The 14,533-nt window shown below is 42.6% G+C and overlaps 3 protein-coding genes across 4 annotated transcripts; 1 reads left to right on the top strand and 2 right to left on the bottom strand.

Moving 5' to 3' along the window:
• Positions 1-2,121: 2,121 nt before the first annotated feature.
• Positions 2,122-3,367, bottom strand: LOC6537142. The gene is made up of 2 exons (XM_002097667.4): positions 3,210-3,367; positions 2,122-3,153 (listed from the first exon to the last, which is right to left on the bottom strand). Exons 1-2 carry the CDS (start codon positions 3,285-3,287, stop codon positions 2,392-2,394), a joined length of 840 nt encoding a protein of 279 aa, XP_002097703.1. The 5' UTR covers positions 3,288-3,367; the 3' UTR covers positions 2,122-2,391.
• A 6,918-nt stretch (positions 3,368-10,285) lies between these two features.
• On the top strand, positions 10,286-13,516 carry LOC6537141 (intraflagellar transport protein 56). 2 transcript variants are annotated; one of them, XM_002097666.4, is made up of 5 exons: positions 10,288-10,400; positions 10,462-10,626; positions 11,756-12,640; positions 12,706-13,166; positions 13,231-13,516. In XM_002097666.4, the coding sequence occupies exons 1-5, from the start codon at positions 10,398-10,400 to the stop codon at positions 13,427-13,429; spliced, it is 1,713 nt and encodes a 570-aa protein (XP_002097702.1). In that variant the 5' UTR covers positions 10,288-10,397; the 3' UTR covers positions 13,430-13,516. The 2 variants fall into 2 exon arrangements, with proteins under 2 accessions (XP_015048172.1, XP_002097702.1); XM_015192686.2 differs by having other exon boundaries at positions 10,286-10,626.
• LOC120321901 lies at positions 10,907-11,359 on the bottom strand. Its single transcript, XM_039376070.1, has one exon. It carries the CDS (start codon positions 11,200-11,202, stop codon positions 11,005-11,007), a length of 198 nt encoding a protein of 65 aa, XP_039232004.1. The 5' UTR covers positions 11,203-11,359; the 3' UTR covers positions 10,907-11,004.
• Positions 13,517-14,533: the final 1,017 nt, after the last annotated feature.

Genomic DNA, 14,533 nt, shown 5'->3' with positions numbered 1-14,533 from the left:
ACTAGCCCCCCCTCCACCCCCCTTTGGGCTGGGGTTCCATCTATGGAAACGTGCGTTGTCTGCTACCTGACGGTTGACTTTCTTTCTCTAATGAAATGCGGTTACAAATGCAATTTTACATTTTTCACAAAAAAGCATTTTATCTGTCGACGCCAGGCCCGGCCCGAAAACGCAGACTCGAAAACTCCAGGATGCGACTCCGGAGTTTGTAGCACTGCGGAAAAATATACCCCCAAATCACAAAAAAAAATATTTGAAAATATTTAGAAACTACAAATTGGTGGGTTATAATAATTACTTGTAGACTAGCACAACTTCTTGAACATGGCACCTGCAAATAGTTGTAAACTCTGCACTGTAAGCGTTCAAGCATCCCCACCTAAAACTCATATACTAATAATATTTTTTTAAGTGTACTTGCTGCAAAAGCACAGGCAGACAGTCAGTGCACGTGACACTTCCAAGCGCCGCTGTCCCTTTGCCAGTGGGTGGGAATTTCCTCTATTGTGTTTGTGTTTCGAGCGTGTTCCTGTTCGGGCCGCTGCTCCCAACGCTCCTCCCTTGGTCGCCACGTCCATGGTTCCACCATCCCACATCCACTCCCATAGCCACGTTCCATGTCCCGTGTCCCAGATCTCCTCCTGCCGAGCAGTCGTCAGCTTGTTTGCACCTTGTCGAAATTAGTGTTTGTACCGAAATGAACACGATTTGTTTGACCAGCAGGTGTTGAAAATACACTGTTCGCCATGCTCGAGTTGGTTGTCCGTTGTCGGTTGTTTGGCCTTCCGCCCAGTGTCCATGGGTCCATGTCCACCCTTTTTATCGCCCATCTGCTCCGCTTTGGCGTGTCATACGCGGCGTATGGGTAATGTTTTTCAAATTGTTGCGGTCAGTTTGAGAGACATTTGGTCGGAATTGCTCTGTTTTGTTTCGGTTTCTATGCTGGCAGCGGTTTCAGTTGGTTGTTCTGTTCTGTTCTGTTCAGTTCTGCAGTTTTATAAACATCATGAACACTTTGTTATTTGGGTTGTACAATTTGTATGTGAGTTGTCAGCTCGTGTTAAAAGGATTTGACCTCTAGCTATAGGTAATGAATATTAGTCGCATCATTAAATAAATCAAATGAATTTCTTAAGTTTTCTTTTCACATTAATATACGTTGTTAGGCTTGATCTTTTCACAAAGAAACTCAATTACAATATGTCCAACTATATAATCATTTCCTTTTAAGCACTTCAGGCACATCCAGTCAGATGATTTAAAAGGCATCCTCCTCAAGGTAAAATATTAATGTGCAACATCATTTTTCCATTGCCGTTTTTCATTGCCAACGAGCATCAAAATGCTGAAGTGCGGCCAAAATATGTCAGACTGCAAATCAAAATGGCAGACAGCACTGACAAATAAACCAGACGAGTGCAGCAGATGGAGAGAGATATTCCAGACAGCAGGACATTCAGACATTTGTCAGTGATTGCAGGCAGGATTCCGTTTCAATGCCAAATGCCAAAAATGCAGAAGGTAAGTAAGTGCAGCATAGGCCGCCTGTCATGAATGAGTGCTTGATGGTTGGATATGGACGGGCAACCTACACCCCACATCCCGGCAAACTCATTAACAAGTTGGCACATAAAAGCCCAACAACTATTCGGCGGTAACCCAAAGAAGTCAATGCCTTGGCGACAAGCTGCCGCATCAGCAGCCGCAACTAATGGCTGCCAGACTTGTGTCGGTTTAGGAGTTCTCAGACCCCAAAACTCAGACTTCAGTTCTCAGTCCCCAGAACTCAGAACTCAGAACCCAGACCTCCAACTTCCACGGTTTCTCAAAGTTCTTTTTCGACAAGGCCAAGGCAAATACTTGGCGGCTGTGTGCAAGTTTTATTAAAAGCCAACAGTCGGCGACATCCTGCAAGCGGTTGGCCAAAGTTGGAGGTTTTGGGCGAAGGGACAAGGTTTGATAAATACAGCCAAAATTATTGCGGCACTAAATACAGGAGAGATTCCCAAATGAGGTCAGCTAGTCCTTGTTACCAACAACATTGCAAATCATTCCTCTTACACCATATAGTAATTATCTTAAGCAATTGATCAGATTAGGTGTGAATAAAAAAAAGATGAATTGCCTAAAATGCAATAGTTCACCACAGCCAGTGACCACTGTATTTGCCATTCAAGAGGCAAGTACCGCGAAAATTATGGCTCACATGTGTTGCCAGTCGCAAACTACTCATTGGAACTGCGGATTTCTGGAGCGACGCCGGCAGTCGAAGAACAGACGGAGGAAGTTCTGATTTCCTTTGCCAAGATGCAGTTCCCCGTCGAAATTACCAGCAGGATGGAGTGGGCTGGAGCTGCGTTCTCAGTTGAGGCAATACACATCCCGTATACCCTAACCCTGCAAATGGTCCTCACAGCAGGCCGAATGGGTGGCATAGCAGCGGCACTGGCCAGTGGGACAGCAGCACTGCCTCAGGATGGAGGTGCTGTAGGGGAACACGATGATCTTCCACTGCTGGCCCAGTTCTAGGGTCTCGTAGTGATAGCCGCGCTTGTAGATCACCATGGGCGTGTGCTCCATGTAGTGGGGCATAATCTCCAGCAGACAGGCATCCATGCAGTTCACAAAGAACTGCACACAGCTGATCAGCTTGGCCAAGATGTAGACACGCGTGATGGTCTCATCAAAGAAGTAGACGGCGTCGAAGTTCGGCGTCTCCTTGCCAAAGATTAGCGCCACCTCCGACATTGTACTGAAGCTGTGCAGCGTGGTGCATCCCGAGGGTCCGCTGGGAAAGAACAAGTGGGTGACGCCTTCCGTCACCAAAATGGGACTGGCACAGGCCGGCGCATCGGCCACATCGGCCAGGACGTATTTCACAGGTCGTAGCCCGTACTTCAGCTCCTGGACGGCTCTTATGAAGTTCGGATGATTGGCCACGTGTGGCTTCAGCTGCCGGAACCGACTCCTCACCCGCTCGATGAACTCGTCGCGGATCGAATGATGCACTGCCACGGTGGCCATCGGAAATGGCCGAAACGGCTCGTGCATCAACTCCGCCAAGCAATATGCAGCAGTATTCAAGTCTCCCTCCTTACAAACGCACATAAATCGCGCTCCAGGCCAGGCTCTCGTCTTTTTCATGTCTGGCCTCTAATCGGAATTGGAATTCGAACTTAAGGAATTTGGAAACCTATTTGGAAACTTACTATCCTCGGACCGCGCTTAGAGCACTTCAGATTGTGCACCAGATCGTGCGTCACGAAATTTGGCTTTATTTCACACATATTTCACCAGTTCTATACGACCGAATTCACTTATTTACGATAAATTTAGAAACAAAGATTGACGATTAAATACTGGATATAACAATTGCAAAAGGTAAAAGTCTTCATAAAAACCTGTTATTGAAAATCTTCAAACTTTAAGATGTTATTCAAAGCTATTGTCTTTATACCATGGCGATATTTACGTGTTATGATGCTGCGATATAGGTTAGTATATGCAAATAGCAATCAAACTGGAGAATAAGCGGCGAATTTAATATGCAAAATCTCTGAAGCCGCCCAAATTGAGCAATCAAAAGTTCTGGGAAATTAACTCCCAAAGCTGGGAGCTTCCACACTTTGGACTGCCTGCTTTGGGGCGAAGTCGAGTCCCTTTCTTCATAATGTACATCGCATACTCACTTATGCCGAAAAGTTAATGGAACCAAGTAAAGGCGAGAATCCTCGGAAGAAAGCAGCATTTTCCCAGGCACACACAAACAACTATGGAAAACAAATCAAGCGCAAAGTAAACCCAGCCGAGAAAAAATAACATTTTGGCGCGATAAGAAACTTGCTCAGACTTTCCACAAGGAATGCACAGAAATATATGAAGGCAAATAGAGTGGGAAAGGCAGTCAAGTCCTCCAGGATGGAAAGACAATGCTAATGCCATTTGCTCAAGTGCCATCATCGGAGGCAAACTTGTGTCATATAAAGTCTAAACAAAGGTAATAAACAAGTTAGTCTTTGTTTTTCGTACGCTGGCAGAGGGTACTTTAATTTATTCAAAGTGATTCAAGCCTTTCAGTGATTCAGTCATTGGTGAATTGAAGAGTTTTCTTCAGAAAGAAATTCAATACTTTAATTTTCTTATATTTATGGCACAGCCAAGCTGTAGAGCACACAAAGTTCAAACCTTGGCGATTTATAATACAACAGCAATAAATTTGCCCATCATAACACATATTTATTTTACGGATTTTGTTATTTTAGCAAAAGCTGTACAAAAAACACAAACAAATAAAGCTTTAATATGCAACTGAATGCAATGAAAATTAAATTACTAATTTGTTTTGCGGTTGATTTGTTTACTCACTAGAAAATGAACAGTAACAGGTTACAGATACAGCACCGGCCAAGTAAATAGTTCTCTCTCAGATTAAACTGTATAAACTATATAAAGAGGCGTATAGCTTAATATGAAATTAACACAGCTATCTAACATATTTCCGGTTTTACTTAGTTCCAACGAAATTATCAATATAAATGGTTGTGTTTTGCATGGGAAAATAATTTAATTTAGTAACTAAGCGGACTTCTAGAGCCCATCGCTGTGTTCCGCCCACCAATTGAGGCGTGTCAGTCTGAAAGAGAGCGACGATGACAAAAATTAACTAAACCATCCGTCGGGGCAGCTAGTCAACTGCCATGGTCCATTCAATTATTCATTTTGCATGCAATTTCGAATTTGAATTTCATTTATGCAACGTTTTAATTAAATTTTTTGCTTCTTTTGCAGCTCTAGCCGCACTCACACCCCCAAAAATACACACACCCCCATACAGCACACACACACAGATACACTCTAACACAACAGCAGCTGCCGCTTAAAGCCACAAAAATTACGCATACGCACTGTATATATTAAATTAAAAAAGTTGACACGGCGAAAGCAGCGCAGCAGCTGGGGAAAAAGTTGTACGACTTTTTGGATTTTGGTTTCCACATTTGGAAATTGAATTTCGGTTTTCATAGTTGTTTTTGCAATTTCACTTGCTGGCTGAGCGCGCGATGAGGTGTAATTTGAAAAATGTTTGACAAAATGACAGGGGCAGTGATTTTGAAATACAATCTGCTCGCCTAAATGCGATTCACATTTGCCAGCGAAGGTCAAACACAATCAGTCTGCCCCCATGCATTAGGTCTGTACTTAGAGAAAGAAACTAAACTAACTAAAATGTACACATACGTATATTAGAGGGATAACAAAACTAAAACTAAAAACAAAAATAATAACAATTTGAGTTTCATTTATATAGCAGAGTATTCTTGTGACATTAGTTGTTTTAGTTGAGAAATTAGTATTTTAAAGAGGCCCATTGTTTTGCTCAGTGTCGGCACTTAACGAAGGGGCGCTTGGTTTTTGGCTGCGAATCCAGCCAAATAAAATATGAAAATGCTTGTGCCCGGCATTAAACGCTGTGATCACATGGCCCCTCTGCCTTCGCCCCACCAAAACTGGGCGTGGCAGGATATCTGGCTGGTGGTGGCCGGGAATCGGGAAACGGGAATCGGGAAGTGCAAATAACTGTTGCCAAACATTTTCAGCGAAAATGTTCGCATTGCATACATGTGGCGTATATTGGGGGCTGGGCGGAGAGGAGGGGCTGCTGCAGTGCCTGCTTGTAGCAATGCAAGCAAACAAGATTTAACGATAAAATTTTAATTAGTGCATAAATGGGCGCCTGATTGTGTGGGCGTGGTCGCATAGAGAGCGCAAGACATGTTGGCCACACACACACACACACTCGAGTATTGGTAGTACGAGTATAGTAGGAGTAGAGTACGAGTACGAGCCTCCATGAACCCGGAGCCAGACACATTGCGGCTTTGGCACTTCTATAGGAGCATATATGCTTCCATTTGCCAACGCACAGGCATCGCATCGTGTGCCGTGCGCCTGGAAATCGAGATGTGGAAATTCGGAGATGGAGAGCTGCAGATGCAGAGGCCATGAGATGGGCACTCCCCGGCTGAAATTAAGAAATTTTGTCCCGCTGCCATGTGCCGTGTTTGCATTGCCATCGATGCGTAACTTTTCGCTGCACGACTCTCGATAAACGTTCATTTTGAATTCTCCGCGGAGTTTATGCTATATAGTGTATTCAAGGAAAATTCACTATATGACGGTTTATATGCCTCTACTTGACTGTACCGCCATAAACAAGCATGTTCTATAATGACAGGGAAATAATTATTTTTAAAACATAAACGTTCCTTACAAAATCTTAATACAAAATATGTATGAGCTTGCATTAAATGCCCTAAAAAGAGTATGAAGCCTAAGAAATTTTGGATGAAAGAGCTAAAAACATAAAAACCTAGCTTATACACTATAAATATAAACAAAGTGTGCACGATGAGGCGCAACAGACCGCCAGGTACTAACTTTATTCAATATTGCAGCTCTTGGCTCGACTGTTTTACCTTTTCCTAACCTTTTTTCCGTTTCATTTTGGCCGTTACTTGCCTTAGTTTTTTACAGCTTACCTCGATGGCTGCTCGACATGCACTTTGCATACATTTTGCTTTTACGATCTGACGCTGCGTTTAAATATTTAGTAGATAGTAAACTATGCGCTACCCAAGTTCTTCTTCTCTATGTGGCGATGTGCGTGTGTCTGATGAAATATTTATTAAAGTAACCAAAGGCATGCGAAAGCATCGAACAACTCAAAGGATGTGCCTTCAGGATAGAAGATTGTAGTTCATTTGTGTGGATTGCCAGTGAAAATAGCCGAAACTGTGATAAGTGACTGCTTCGCTCTTAGCCAAAATCGTGGCTAGTGATCCTGATCAAGAATATATAGTGTATGTTTTATAGGGTCATGCGTGCTCTTCAATGATCCTGATCCTCTCTTCAAAATAGGCTTTGTTCAACGCACTACGTTTAAATAAAGTTTCTATTCCATAAAACTAAAAGAGTGATTTTCGTCCCACCCACACAAAGCTGAAAGCCAGAAACAACTGGAAATTGAATCACAGTGACCACTTTGTGGCATCACTAATCAATCCGGCAAAATAGAGCTGCATAATATGCTCGCTGGCTTTTCGCACGCAACCGACATTCAACTGTATGGGCAAAATGCAGAATTTATGTTTTAATTAAAATATGTAAATGCGCCAAATCGTGTAGAAGGCTTCGTCGAGAGCCGCTTGGCCGAAAGTGACCAGGCAAAATCAGCCAAAAACATTTCACACATTCACCAATAATGCGATTGCCGCAAAAATGAAGAGAAAATCCGCGATGTTAGAGAGTTTGTGTGCTGAACAAATTTGAAAATGTGCGCCGCTTGTTCAAAAACTGCGAACCGCGAAACAATTTAGTTTATTTGCTTCTAATTGCAAACAACAGTTGTCTGATTTCTTTGCATACACACACTCTATATATTCGCATGCCATATACGAGTTTGCTTGCAATTTCCCTCTCTAGCGGAATAACGAATTTATTTTGGCCAGCGAAAGTGGTGCTCTTTGCTTTTTCAGTTTGTGCAGTCAAGGCTGAAAATCGATCTCAAATCGCAGATGGACAAATCCACTGAATTGCCCGCAATACTTTCAACTATTTCAAAACATTTTCAGACGGGTTCAACTTCATTTCCCCAGTTCATCCTTGACCAGAGCCAGAGCCCAATTTGGAAAGTTCAGTGCCCCATTATTATGCATGCTTCAGTGGTATTCAACATTTGTGCTAAATCCGAACTCAGGCGTCGTCATCATCATGACCAATAAATTCGCCAAGATGTCCATTTTTATTTATTTTTGCATTTCCAGTGTTTAGTTTACGCTTGAGAAAATCGCCATTTTCCCAACTTCATTGCGAAGAAACATTTATATATGTATGCAACTGCAGGCAACATGTGCCCAAGAGTCCTGCGATGAAGCCCAAAGTCCAGGCTCTACTGCCAAGGACAAAAAAAACCAAATAAATAGAGCCCAAGGAGCGAAAGGATCGAAAGGAGCCAAAGGAGCGAAAGGACGAAACAAACTCAACTCAAGTCGACTCTGTCATTGCCGTTTCAATTTCCGTTTGAATTTTGCACTTCATTTCGCAAGTTCGCAATTTTCCTTAGAAAAAATCCAGCTCGAAAAAAAATGCGAAAAAGGACGAAAAAAAAGCAGAGAACAGAAGGCAATGCAAATACGAAAGTGTATAAACAAAACAAAACGAGCATACACTCAATGTGAAGCAGAAGATGACAATAAATTGTCACAGTGGGAAAAAGGAGCGCAGGAAAAATTGTAAACACGAACAGCTCTCCATGATAATGATGGAAAATCATGGGCCCAAGCGGGAGACAATTGCACGTAACAGTGACTGGCAAGTCTTCTGTCTTTTGTTTTCCAGCGATGGCCCCCAAAATCCCCGCCATCCACACTGCAAGAAAATGGGAAATAAAATTATAATATAACAAAAATCAACCAAGTTTTAAAGTCGTATATTAAACGCAGATATTATGTTTTAGTTTTATATTCTTGATAATAAATAACAAAATTATATTTACATACATGTTTATATATATCTAAGTATCCATATAACAGTGGTTAGTTATTTCCAGATTTTGGGTATCCCAATGTTTTGGGAAAAGTATGAAGTTGAGTTTCTCTAAGTGTGCCGACATTGGCATTGCCTGCTGTTTATTTGTTTGACAAATAACGAGCCAAGCCCATAATGAAGGAGGTGCAAATGATGTTGGCATTGTTTATTCGACTGCGAAATGTAATAGGCGCCTTCAAGGAGCAGGACCAGAAGGATCCAGCTGGGCGGGGTCGTGACTCCCAGATTTGCTTTACGTTTTTTATGGCTGATTTGACGGGAAACGGAAACGCGAAATTGCAAAAGCGCAATAAAGTGTAGCATAAACAAAGGCGCGTACGCCGAATGACTGCCTGCTGGATGGAAATAAATATATATATACATAAACATATATACATATATACATATGTACATGGAGTGGCCGGGAATATACGAAATGCTACAACTTGAAAGTAAATTTGTTTGCCACACTGTTGGTGTTTGAACTTATGCTTTATCTTGTTTTATTGCACGCAACGAACAGATTGTTGTTTAACTTTTATCCGCGTTTCACATTCAATTGGTTGGGCTTTCTCCTCTTTTTGGGGACTAGGTAAGCTGCATTCATAGTAATTCCATTTGGCACTTTGCGGTTTAAGCAATACATAAATATTCTTAAATCAATCTCTCCTCCGGTGAAGCACAATTGTGAAGCAGTATTTACAGTTTGCGAATACTTTGCTCTGCTTGGACTGTTGTTATTTTCCACTTGTTTTTCCACTTGATGGCGTTCGAATTTGCACTGGAATAACAAAATTCTACAGTCATGTCTATCACACGAAATACATGTGTTTGTGAGCCATTATGCAGTGTCAGCAGAGTTGAGTGAAAATACGAGAATTCCTAAAGTACGAGCGCCCATGCCAAGGCGTTTGGATTGACGCATGCATTTCTCGCCGGAGGCTGCCTGCATATTTATGATTCGTGTGCGTCTTATAAATAAAGAAATTGCAAAATGAAAATGCAAATGCAAAAACATCAGTTCCTGTGGAACTGTGTCAACAATGCGTGCCATAAGTCTACCTGTGCTCACCCAGCTCGTCACCCAGCACCATCTGACCAGGGTCGTCCTGTACTTCACATCCGGCAGGTATGAAATCATTGTGTATGCTCTGAAATATTTTCAGGTCTTGTCCAGCTCAATGGGAGTAGGGAATATCCTGGAGGTAGCAAGTTATCACAAATTATATACTAACAATGCAATATCATATTTGAAAAGTAGCCAAAATCTATATCGGAAAAAAGTTTGGCATTGAAATATTCATAAATTTGTACTCATGAGTTGTAACCATTCTGAATTGGGAATTGTGATTATTACTGAATTTTATTGTTTAGGCTGTACCATTATTCCCGAATTCCATTAGACCCCAAAACATATTTTAAGGGTATGAAGCCCCACGCAGCTGCTGACATCATCAGGAAAAGTGAGGACGATATCCCAAGAATTAGGGGTGGCTGTTCTGGCGTATCAACAGTTGGTTCCTGGCCCCAGCTACAGTTGAGTGGAGTGCGGATAGAATAGAATACGGGGTAGATAGCATTGCACTCAAGGATCCAGAAGGGGCGCCTCTTTCTGGGCGCAGTGAGGCATGGTCGAACTGCTTTATCGACGCTATGTAGGTTGCCAAGCGACCGTAACCAAGCATTCCCGACCAAAACAGAAAACTGAAAACTGAAAGCAGAAAACGCACAACACACAAAACCCAAACACCGAGGAGCCAGCAAGGCGTAAGGAGAGCAAATCCCGAGGAAACAAACGGCTCTGCGAAAAAATGGTAAGAAATGTGCCTGGAAAGTGTTGTCAGATACTCCGGAGATACTTATGTCCCTGCCCAGATACTTTCGCGCGGAAAAACCGACTCGGCGAGCTCGAGGAACGCCAGCGGAGGCACTGGCAGTGGACTCGGCGTCGGCAGGCAGGCGAGGAAGACCCCGGCACCGGCCTCCCTCGAGGATTTCATCATCAAGCGGGACTACACGGGAGCCCGGGCTTTTCTGGAGGTGCGTACGGATTACTTTGGCCTCCCATTCAGTGGACAATCGTGGCTGAGTTTTCACAATTTAGTTTCTTATGCACCAACAGTAAAGAACTAGCGCATATTAGCCAGCTTAAATTTAATGATTTTTGGTTTTTTCCATACTTATATACATGTTTTTTTTTTGGTAATTTAAGTCAGCTAATTAGTGCTTATCACTAATTTTGATAGTGTACCAAATGATAATCTTGCAAAATACAAATCACATACGAGAGGCAATAGAAACAAAGTTATGTTTATGTAATCATTGGTTTATTTATTTAACTTATAAAGCAGCAGTGCGCAATAAATTATTCAGCTTAATTCGCGTTTGTCGGCATTACACAACGAAAACGAAGTTAAATTATCCAGAATGAGCTTCGAAGGTGTATTCATCGAGGGGAACAGCAGGTGCATCTTCTGGGAATTGGTCTTTGAAATTTTCACACAACTCCGCATCACTTATTTCATCAAGGCATTTTTGGAATGACGGCGATAGAGGATCTGCCTTTGCGGCTATCAACGCGATTAAAAGAAACACAATCAGAGCAAAGAACTTCATGGCAGAGATCACTATGCAATCTGACTATATGTCAGCTGCTTTTATACCAGTTTGGCAGACGTAGAGTTGAAGTTGGCCTAGACTCGTTTTCGAATTACTTAAAGATTAGTGACGCGTATAATTTTGCATCTCTTAGTCCGAATACATTAATCGATTGATAGCCGTCCATTGTATTCTGAACGACACTGTAAAATTTGAGTTTACTGAATTAAAATATTGTGGTTCAAAGACATGTTACCTTTGTTTATTCATAATTGATTTGTGCTACCACATAGTATTAGTATAATATTAGTTTTGTCTGAAAACAACTGGCTATGTTTGCCGAAACGGACCTGATTTATATATGCTAGTCGGCGAAACTTGTTTTTTAATTAGCTCATTTTTGCATTTATACACAGTGCTTTTATTATTAGTCACTATTAAACCAGTGACGCTAAATGTCGTGATTTTTATCAAACATGTGCACCTCTAAATACTGGTATTAAGACTAAACCAAAAGAAACAGACACACTTTTTTGTAAGTTATTTTTTCTTGGTTAAATTTCCATTTCAGTTCGCCAACGATGACGAGGACGAGGAGGAGGGTGCCCAGGGACCCAAGCAGAGCCTGGTGGATCAGTGGATTGCCTTTTGCAATTTCCATTTAGGTGATTACCAACAGGCACTCGCCCAGTACAAGGCCATACAGCAGGGTTCCTCAAGTCCGGATGGGAAATTGGATCTCAACCTGGCCGTGTGCATGTTCTACTTGGGCCTGTACGAGGAGGCCCAACAACTGATGGCCAATGCGGCTGACAACCCGCTGAAGCAGCGACTGCTCTTCCACTTGGCCCACAAGCTGGGCAGCGAGGAGGAGTGGAGCCAGCTGCAGGAGGAGCTGCAGGACTCCTCGAGCTTGGAGCAGCAGCTCAGCCTGGCCTCGATGCACTACATGCGGGCCCATTACCAGGAGGCCATCGACGTGTACAAGCGGGTGCTGGTGGACAACAAGGAATACCAGGCCATCAATGTCTACTTGGCCTTGTGCTTCTATAAGCTGGACTACTACGACATGTCCCAGGAGGTCCTGGACGTATATCTCAGTCAACATGGCGATAGCACTATAGCCATTAACCTAAAGGCCTGCAACCGATTTCGCCTCTTCAACGGTCGTGTGGCCGAGCAGGAAATCAAGAACATAGCCGATAATGGCACCTTCGGAGCGGATCTGCTGCGCCACAACTTGGTCGTTTTCCGGAATGGGGAAGGAGCATTGAGAGTGCTACCAGGACTACTGAATATTATTCCCGAGGCTCGCTTGAATCTGGCCATATACTATCTGAAGCAGGGGGATGTCCAGGAAGCCCATGCTCTGATGAAGGAGCTGCAGCCTACATCGCCGCACGAGTACATACTCAAAGGAGTGGTCCATGCTGCTCTTGGCCAGCAGCTGGGATCGGTAAGGAAACATATACATATCTCTATGGGGAAAGCAGCGATTATACGATGTTTTCTATCTCTTAGAAGGAGCACATCAAGACGGCCCAGCAAAACCTGCATTTGGTGGGCAGTTCGGCAACAGAGTGTGACACGATACCAGGTCGCCAGAGTATGGCCTCCGCCTTCTTCCTCTACGAGCAATTCGAGGAGGTGCTGGTCTACATGAACTCCATTCGCAGCTACTTCGTGAACGACGATGTGTTCAACTATAACTTTGCCCAGGCCAAGTGCGCCACAGGATACTACAAGGAGGCGGAGGAGTTGCTGATGCAGATCACCGACATGGACATCAAGAACCAGCACACCTACTGCATGATCCTGGCCAAGTGCCACATACACTGCGGTCATCCTGAACTGGCTTGGAATGTATTCATCACCAGGGATACGAACGCAGAGGCATTTATTCTACTGCAGTTGATTGCCAATGAGTGCTACAAGTGCGCGGAATTCTGGGTGGCAGCCAAGGCATTTGATATGCTCGAAAAGTAAGTGAAATTATCAAGTGTTATAGCACCAGGAGAATTTTAAAACAATTTCATTTCCAAACAGACTCGATCCCAGTCCGGAGAACTGGGAGGGCAAAAGGGGCGCCTGCGCAGGAGTTTTGTTCGCCTTGTGTACCAAGGCGCAAAGAGGTCGTCCTGGCGGAGGAATCTCCGAGGTCATCGGCATTATACGCGACTCCTCGAACTCGCAGGCTGAGGCCATGATTAAAACCATTAGGAAGCACATTAATAATTTTAAGTAAACCATTATTTCAAGCAAAATTTGATTTTGTTTATCATAAGCCAACTTTACACATACAAATACAGTAAAAAGATACTTATAAATCGAATACGTGTTTGATAAGCTTACAACATCGTGGTCAGCTTTCATGGGAATAAAAGCGGCAAATCGGCTTCAATTCTTAAGTGAATTCACTTAAAATTGATGTCCTATTTCCATAATTAATGAAAATTTGGTTAGCCGCCGCACAAGTCAAAGAAAATGGATTTAGAGAGCTTTTAGAGGTGAAAAATGATACTAATTCATTTGCAATTGGCCTGGCAGCACTTTTCACGTGATTACTGATTGATTTGCGGCATACACGAATATAATTTGTATCCGCAAAACAATTTGGTTAATTAATTGAAGAGCAATTTTATGAAGAAAATTAAGCCTGGCATTTCGAAAGTTATCCCATTGCCAGTGCCAGTGGCAGTGGCAGCCACTGTCCACTTAATAAATCAGGCGCAACAACTTTCAAAAACTAATTGATAATTAATGAAATAAAATCTCGTCTTCATCTTTTGTTGCCAACGAAATTCTCGGCTCAATTTAATTCCCTTGAGAGGCAATTATGCCTGAAAAGTAGCCTCCTCCTCCATTCAAACATCCAAACTCCCTCCAGCCCCTATCCACACGGCTTTCTTTGCCTGCAGTTTGCTTTTGTTCAATTTGCTGGCCATTTCGCCTGCAGGCCGAAGGATTCAGGACTCTGGCCCTGGAAGGAATGGACACAGAAACAGGACCAGAGGCCCAGCAGCAAATAGGGGAAAGCATAATTAATGCGATTAGCAAAATGCGAAAGTGTCACTGAAATAACAACAATGCGGCAATGATAATAGCAAAAAGGAAGCCAATCATTTACAATAAGCCAGCTCAGAAATACACTATCCTTTCAATATTAAATCATAAATGTAATGGTTATTTTTTAGCAAAACAGCTTAAAAACATCTGTAATTTGCCCGTTCGCTTATTTTATATAAAATATTTGCAAGTAATAATAACTAAGGTTATTTCTACAGTGTGAGAAATGGAGCAACATTTTAGATATATGTAGGTGCCAGATTAAATTAACTATAATTATACT

Source organism: Drosophila yakuba, chromosome 3R (assembly GCF_016746365.2).
Source record: "Drosophila yakuba strain Tai18E2 chromosome 3R, Prin_Dyak_Tai18E2_2.1, whole genome shotgun sequence".
NCBI lineage: Eukaryota > Metazoa > Arthropoda > Insecta > Diptera > Drosophilidae > Drosophila > Drosophila yakuba.
Note: the sequence above shows the minus strand (reverse complement) of the source record. Positions and strands in the feature narration are given on the sequence as shown.

Excerpts from the sequence above, each read along its gene's own strand:
- LOC6537142 (XM_002097667.4), bottom strand. The coding sequence starts at position 3,287 with ATGTGTGAAATAAAGCCAAATTTCGTGACGCACGATCTGGTGCACAAT. Across the intron at positions 3,154-3,209 it reads CTAAGCGCGGTCCGAGGATA|AGGCCAGACATGAAAAAGAC; the intron begins GTAAGTTTCCAA and ends AATTCCGATTAG.
- LOC6537141 (XM_015192686.2), top strand. The coding sequence starts at position 10,408 with ATGTGCCTGGAAAGTGTTGTCAGATACTCCGGAGATACTTATGTCCCT. Across the intron at positions 10,627-11,755 it reads GAGCCCGGGCTTTTCTGGAG|TTCGCCAACGATGACGAGGA; the intron begins GTGCGTACGGAT and ends TTTCCATTTCAG. Across the intron at positions 12,641-12,705 it reads TTGGCCAGCAGCTGGGATCG|AAGGAGCACATCAAGACGGC; the intron begins GTAAGGAAACAT and ends TCTATCTCTTAG.
- LOC120321901 (XM_039376070.1), bottom strand. The coding sequence starts at position 11,202 with ATGAAGTTCTTTGCTCTGATTGTGTTTCTTTTAATCGCGTTGATAGCC.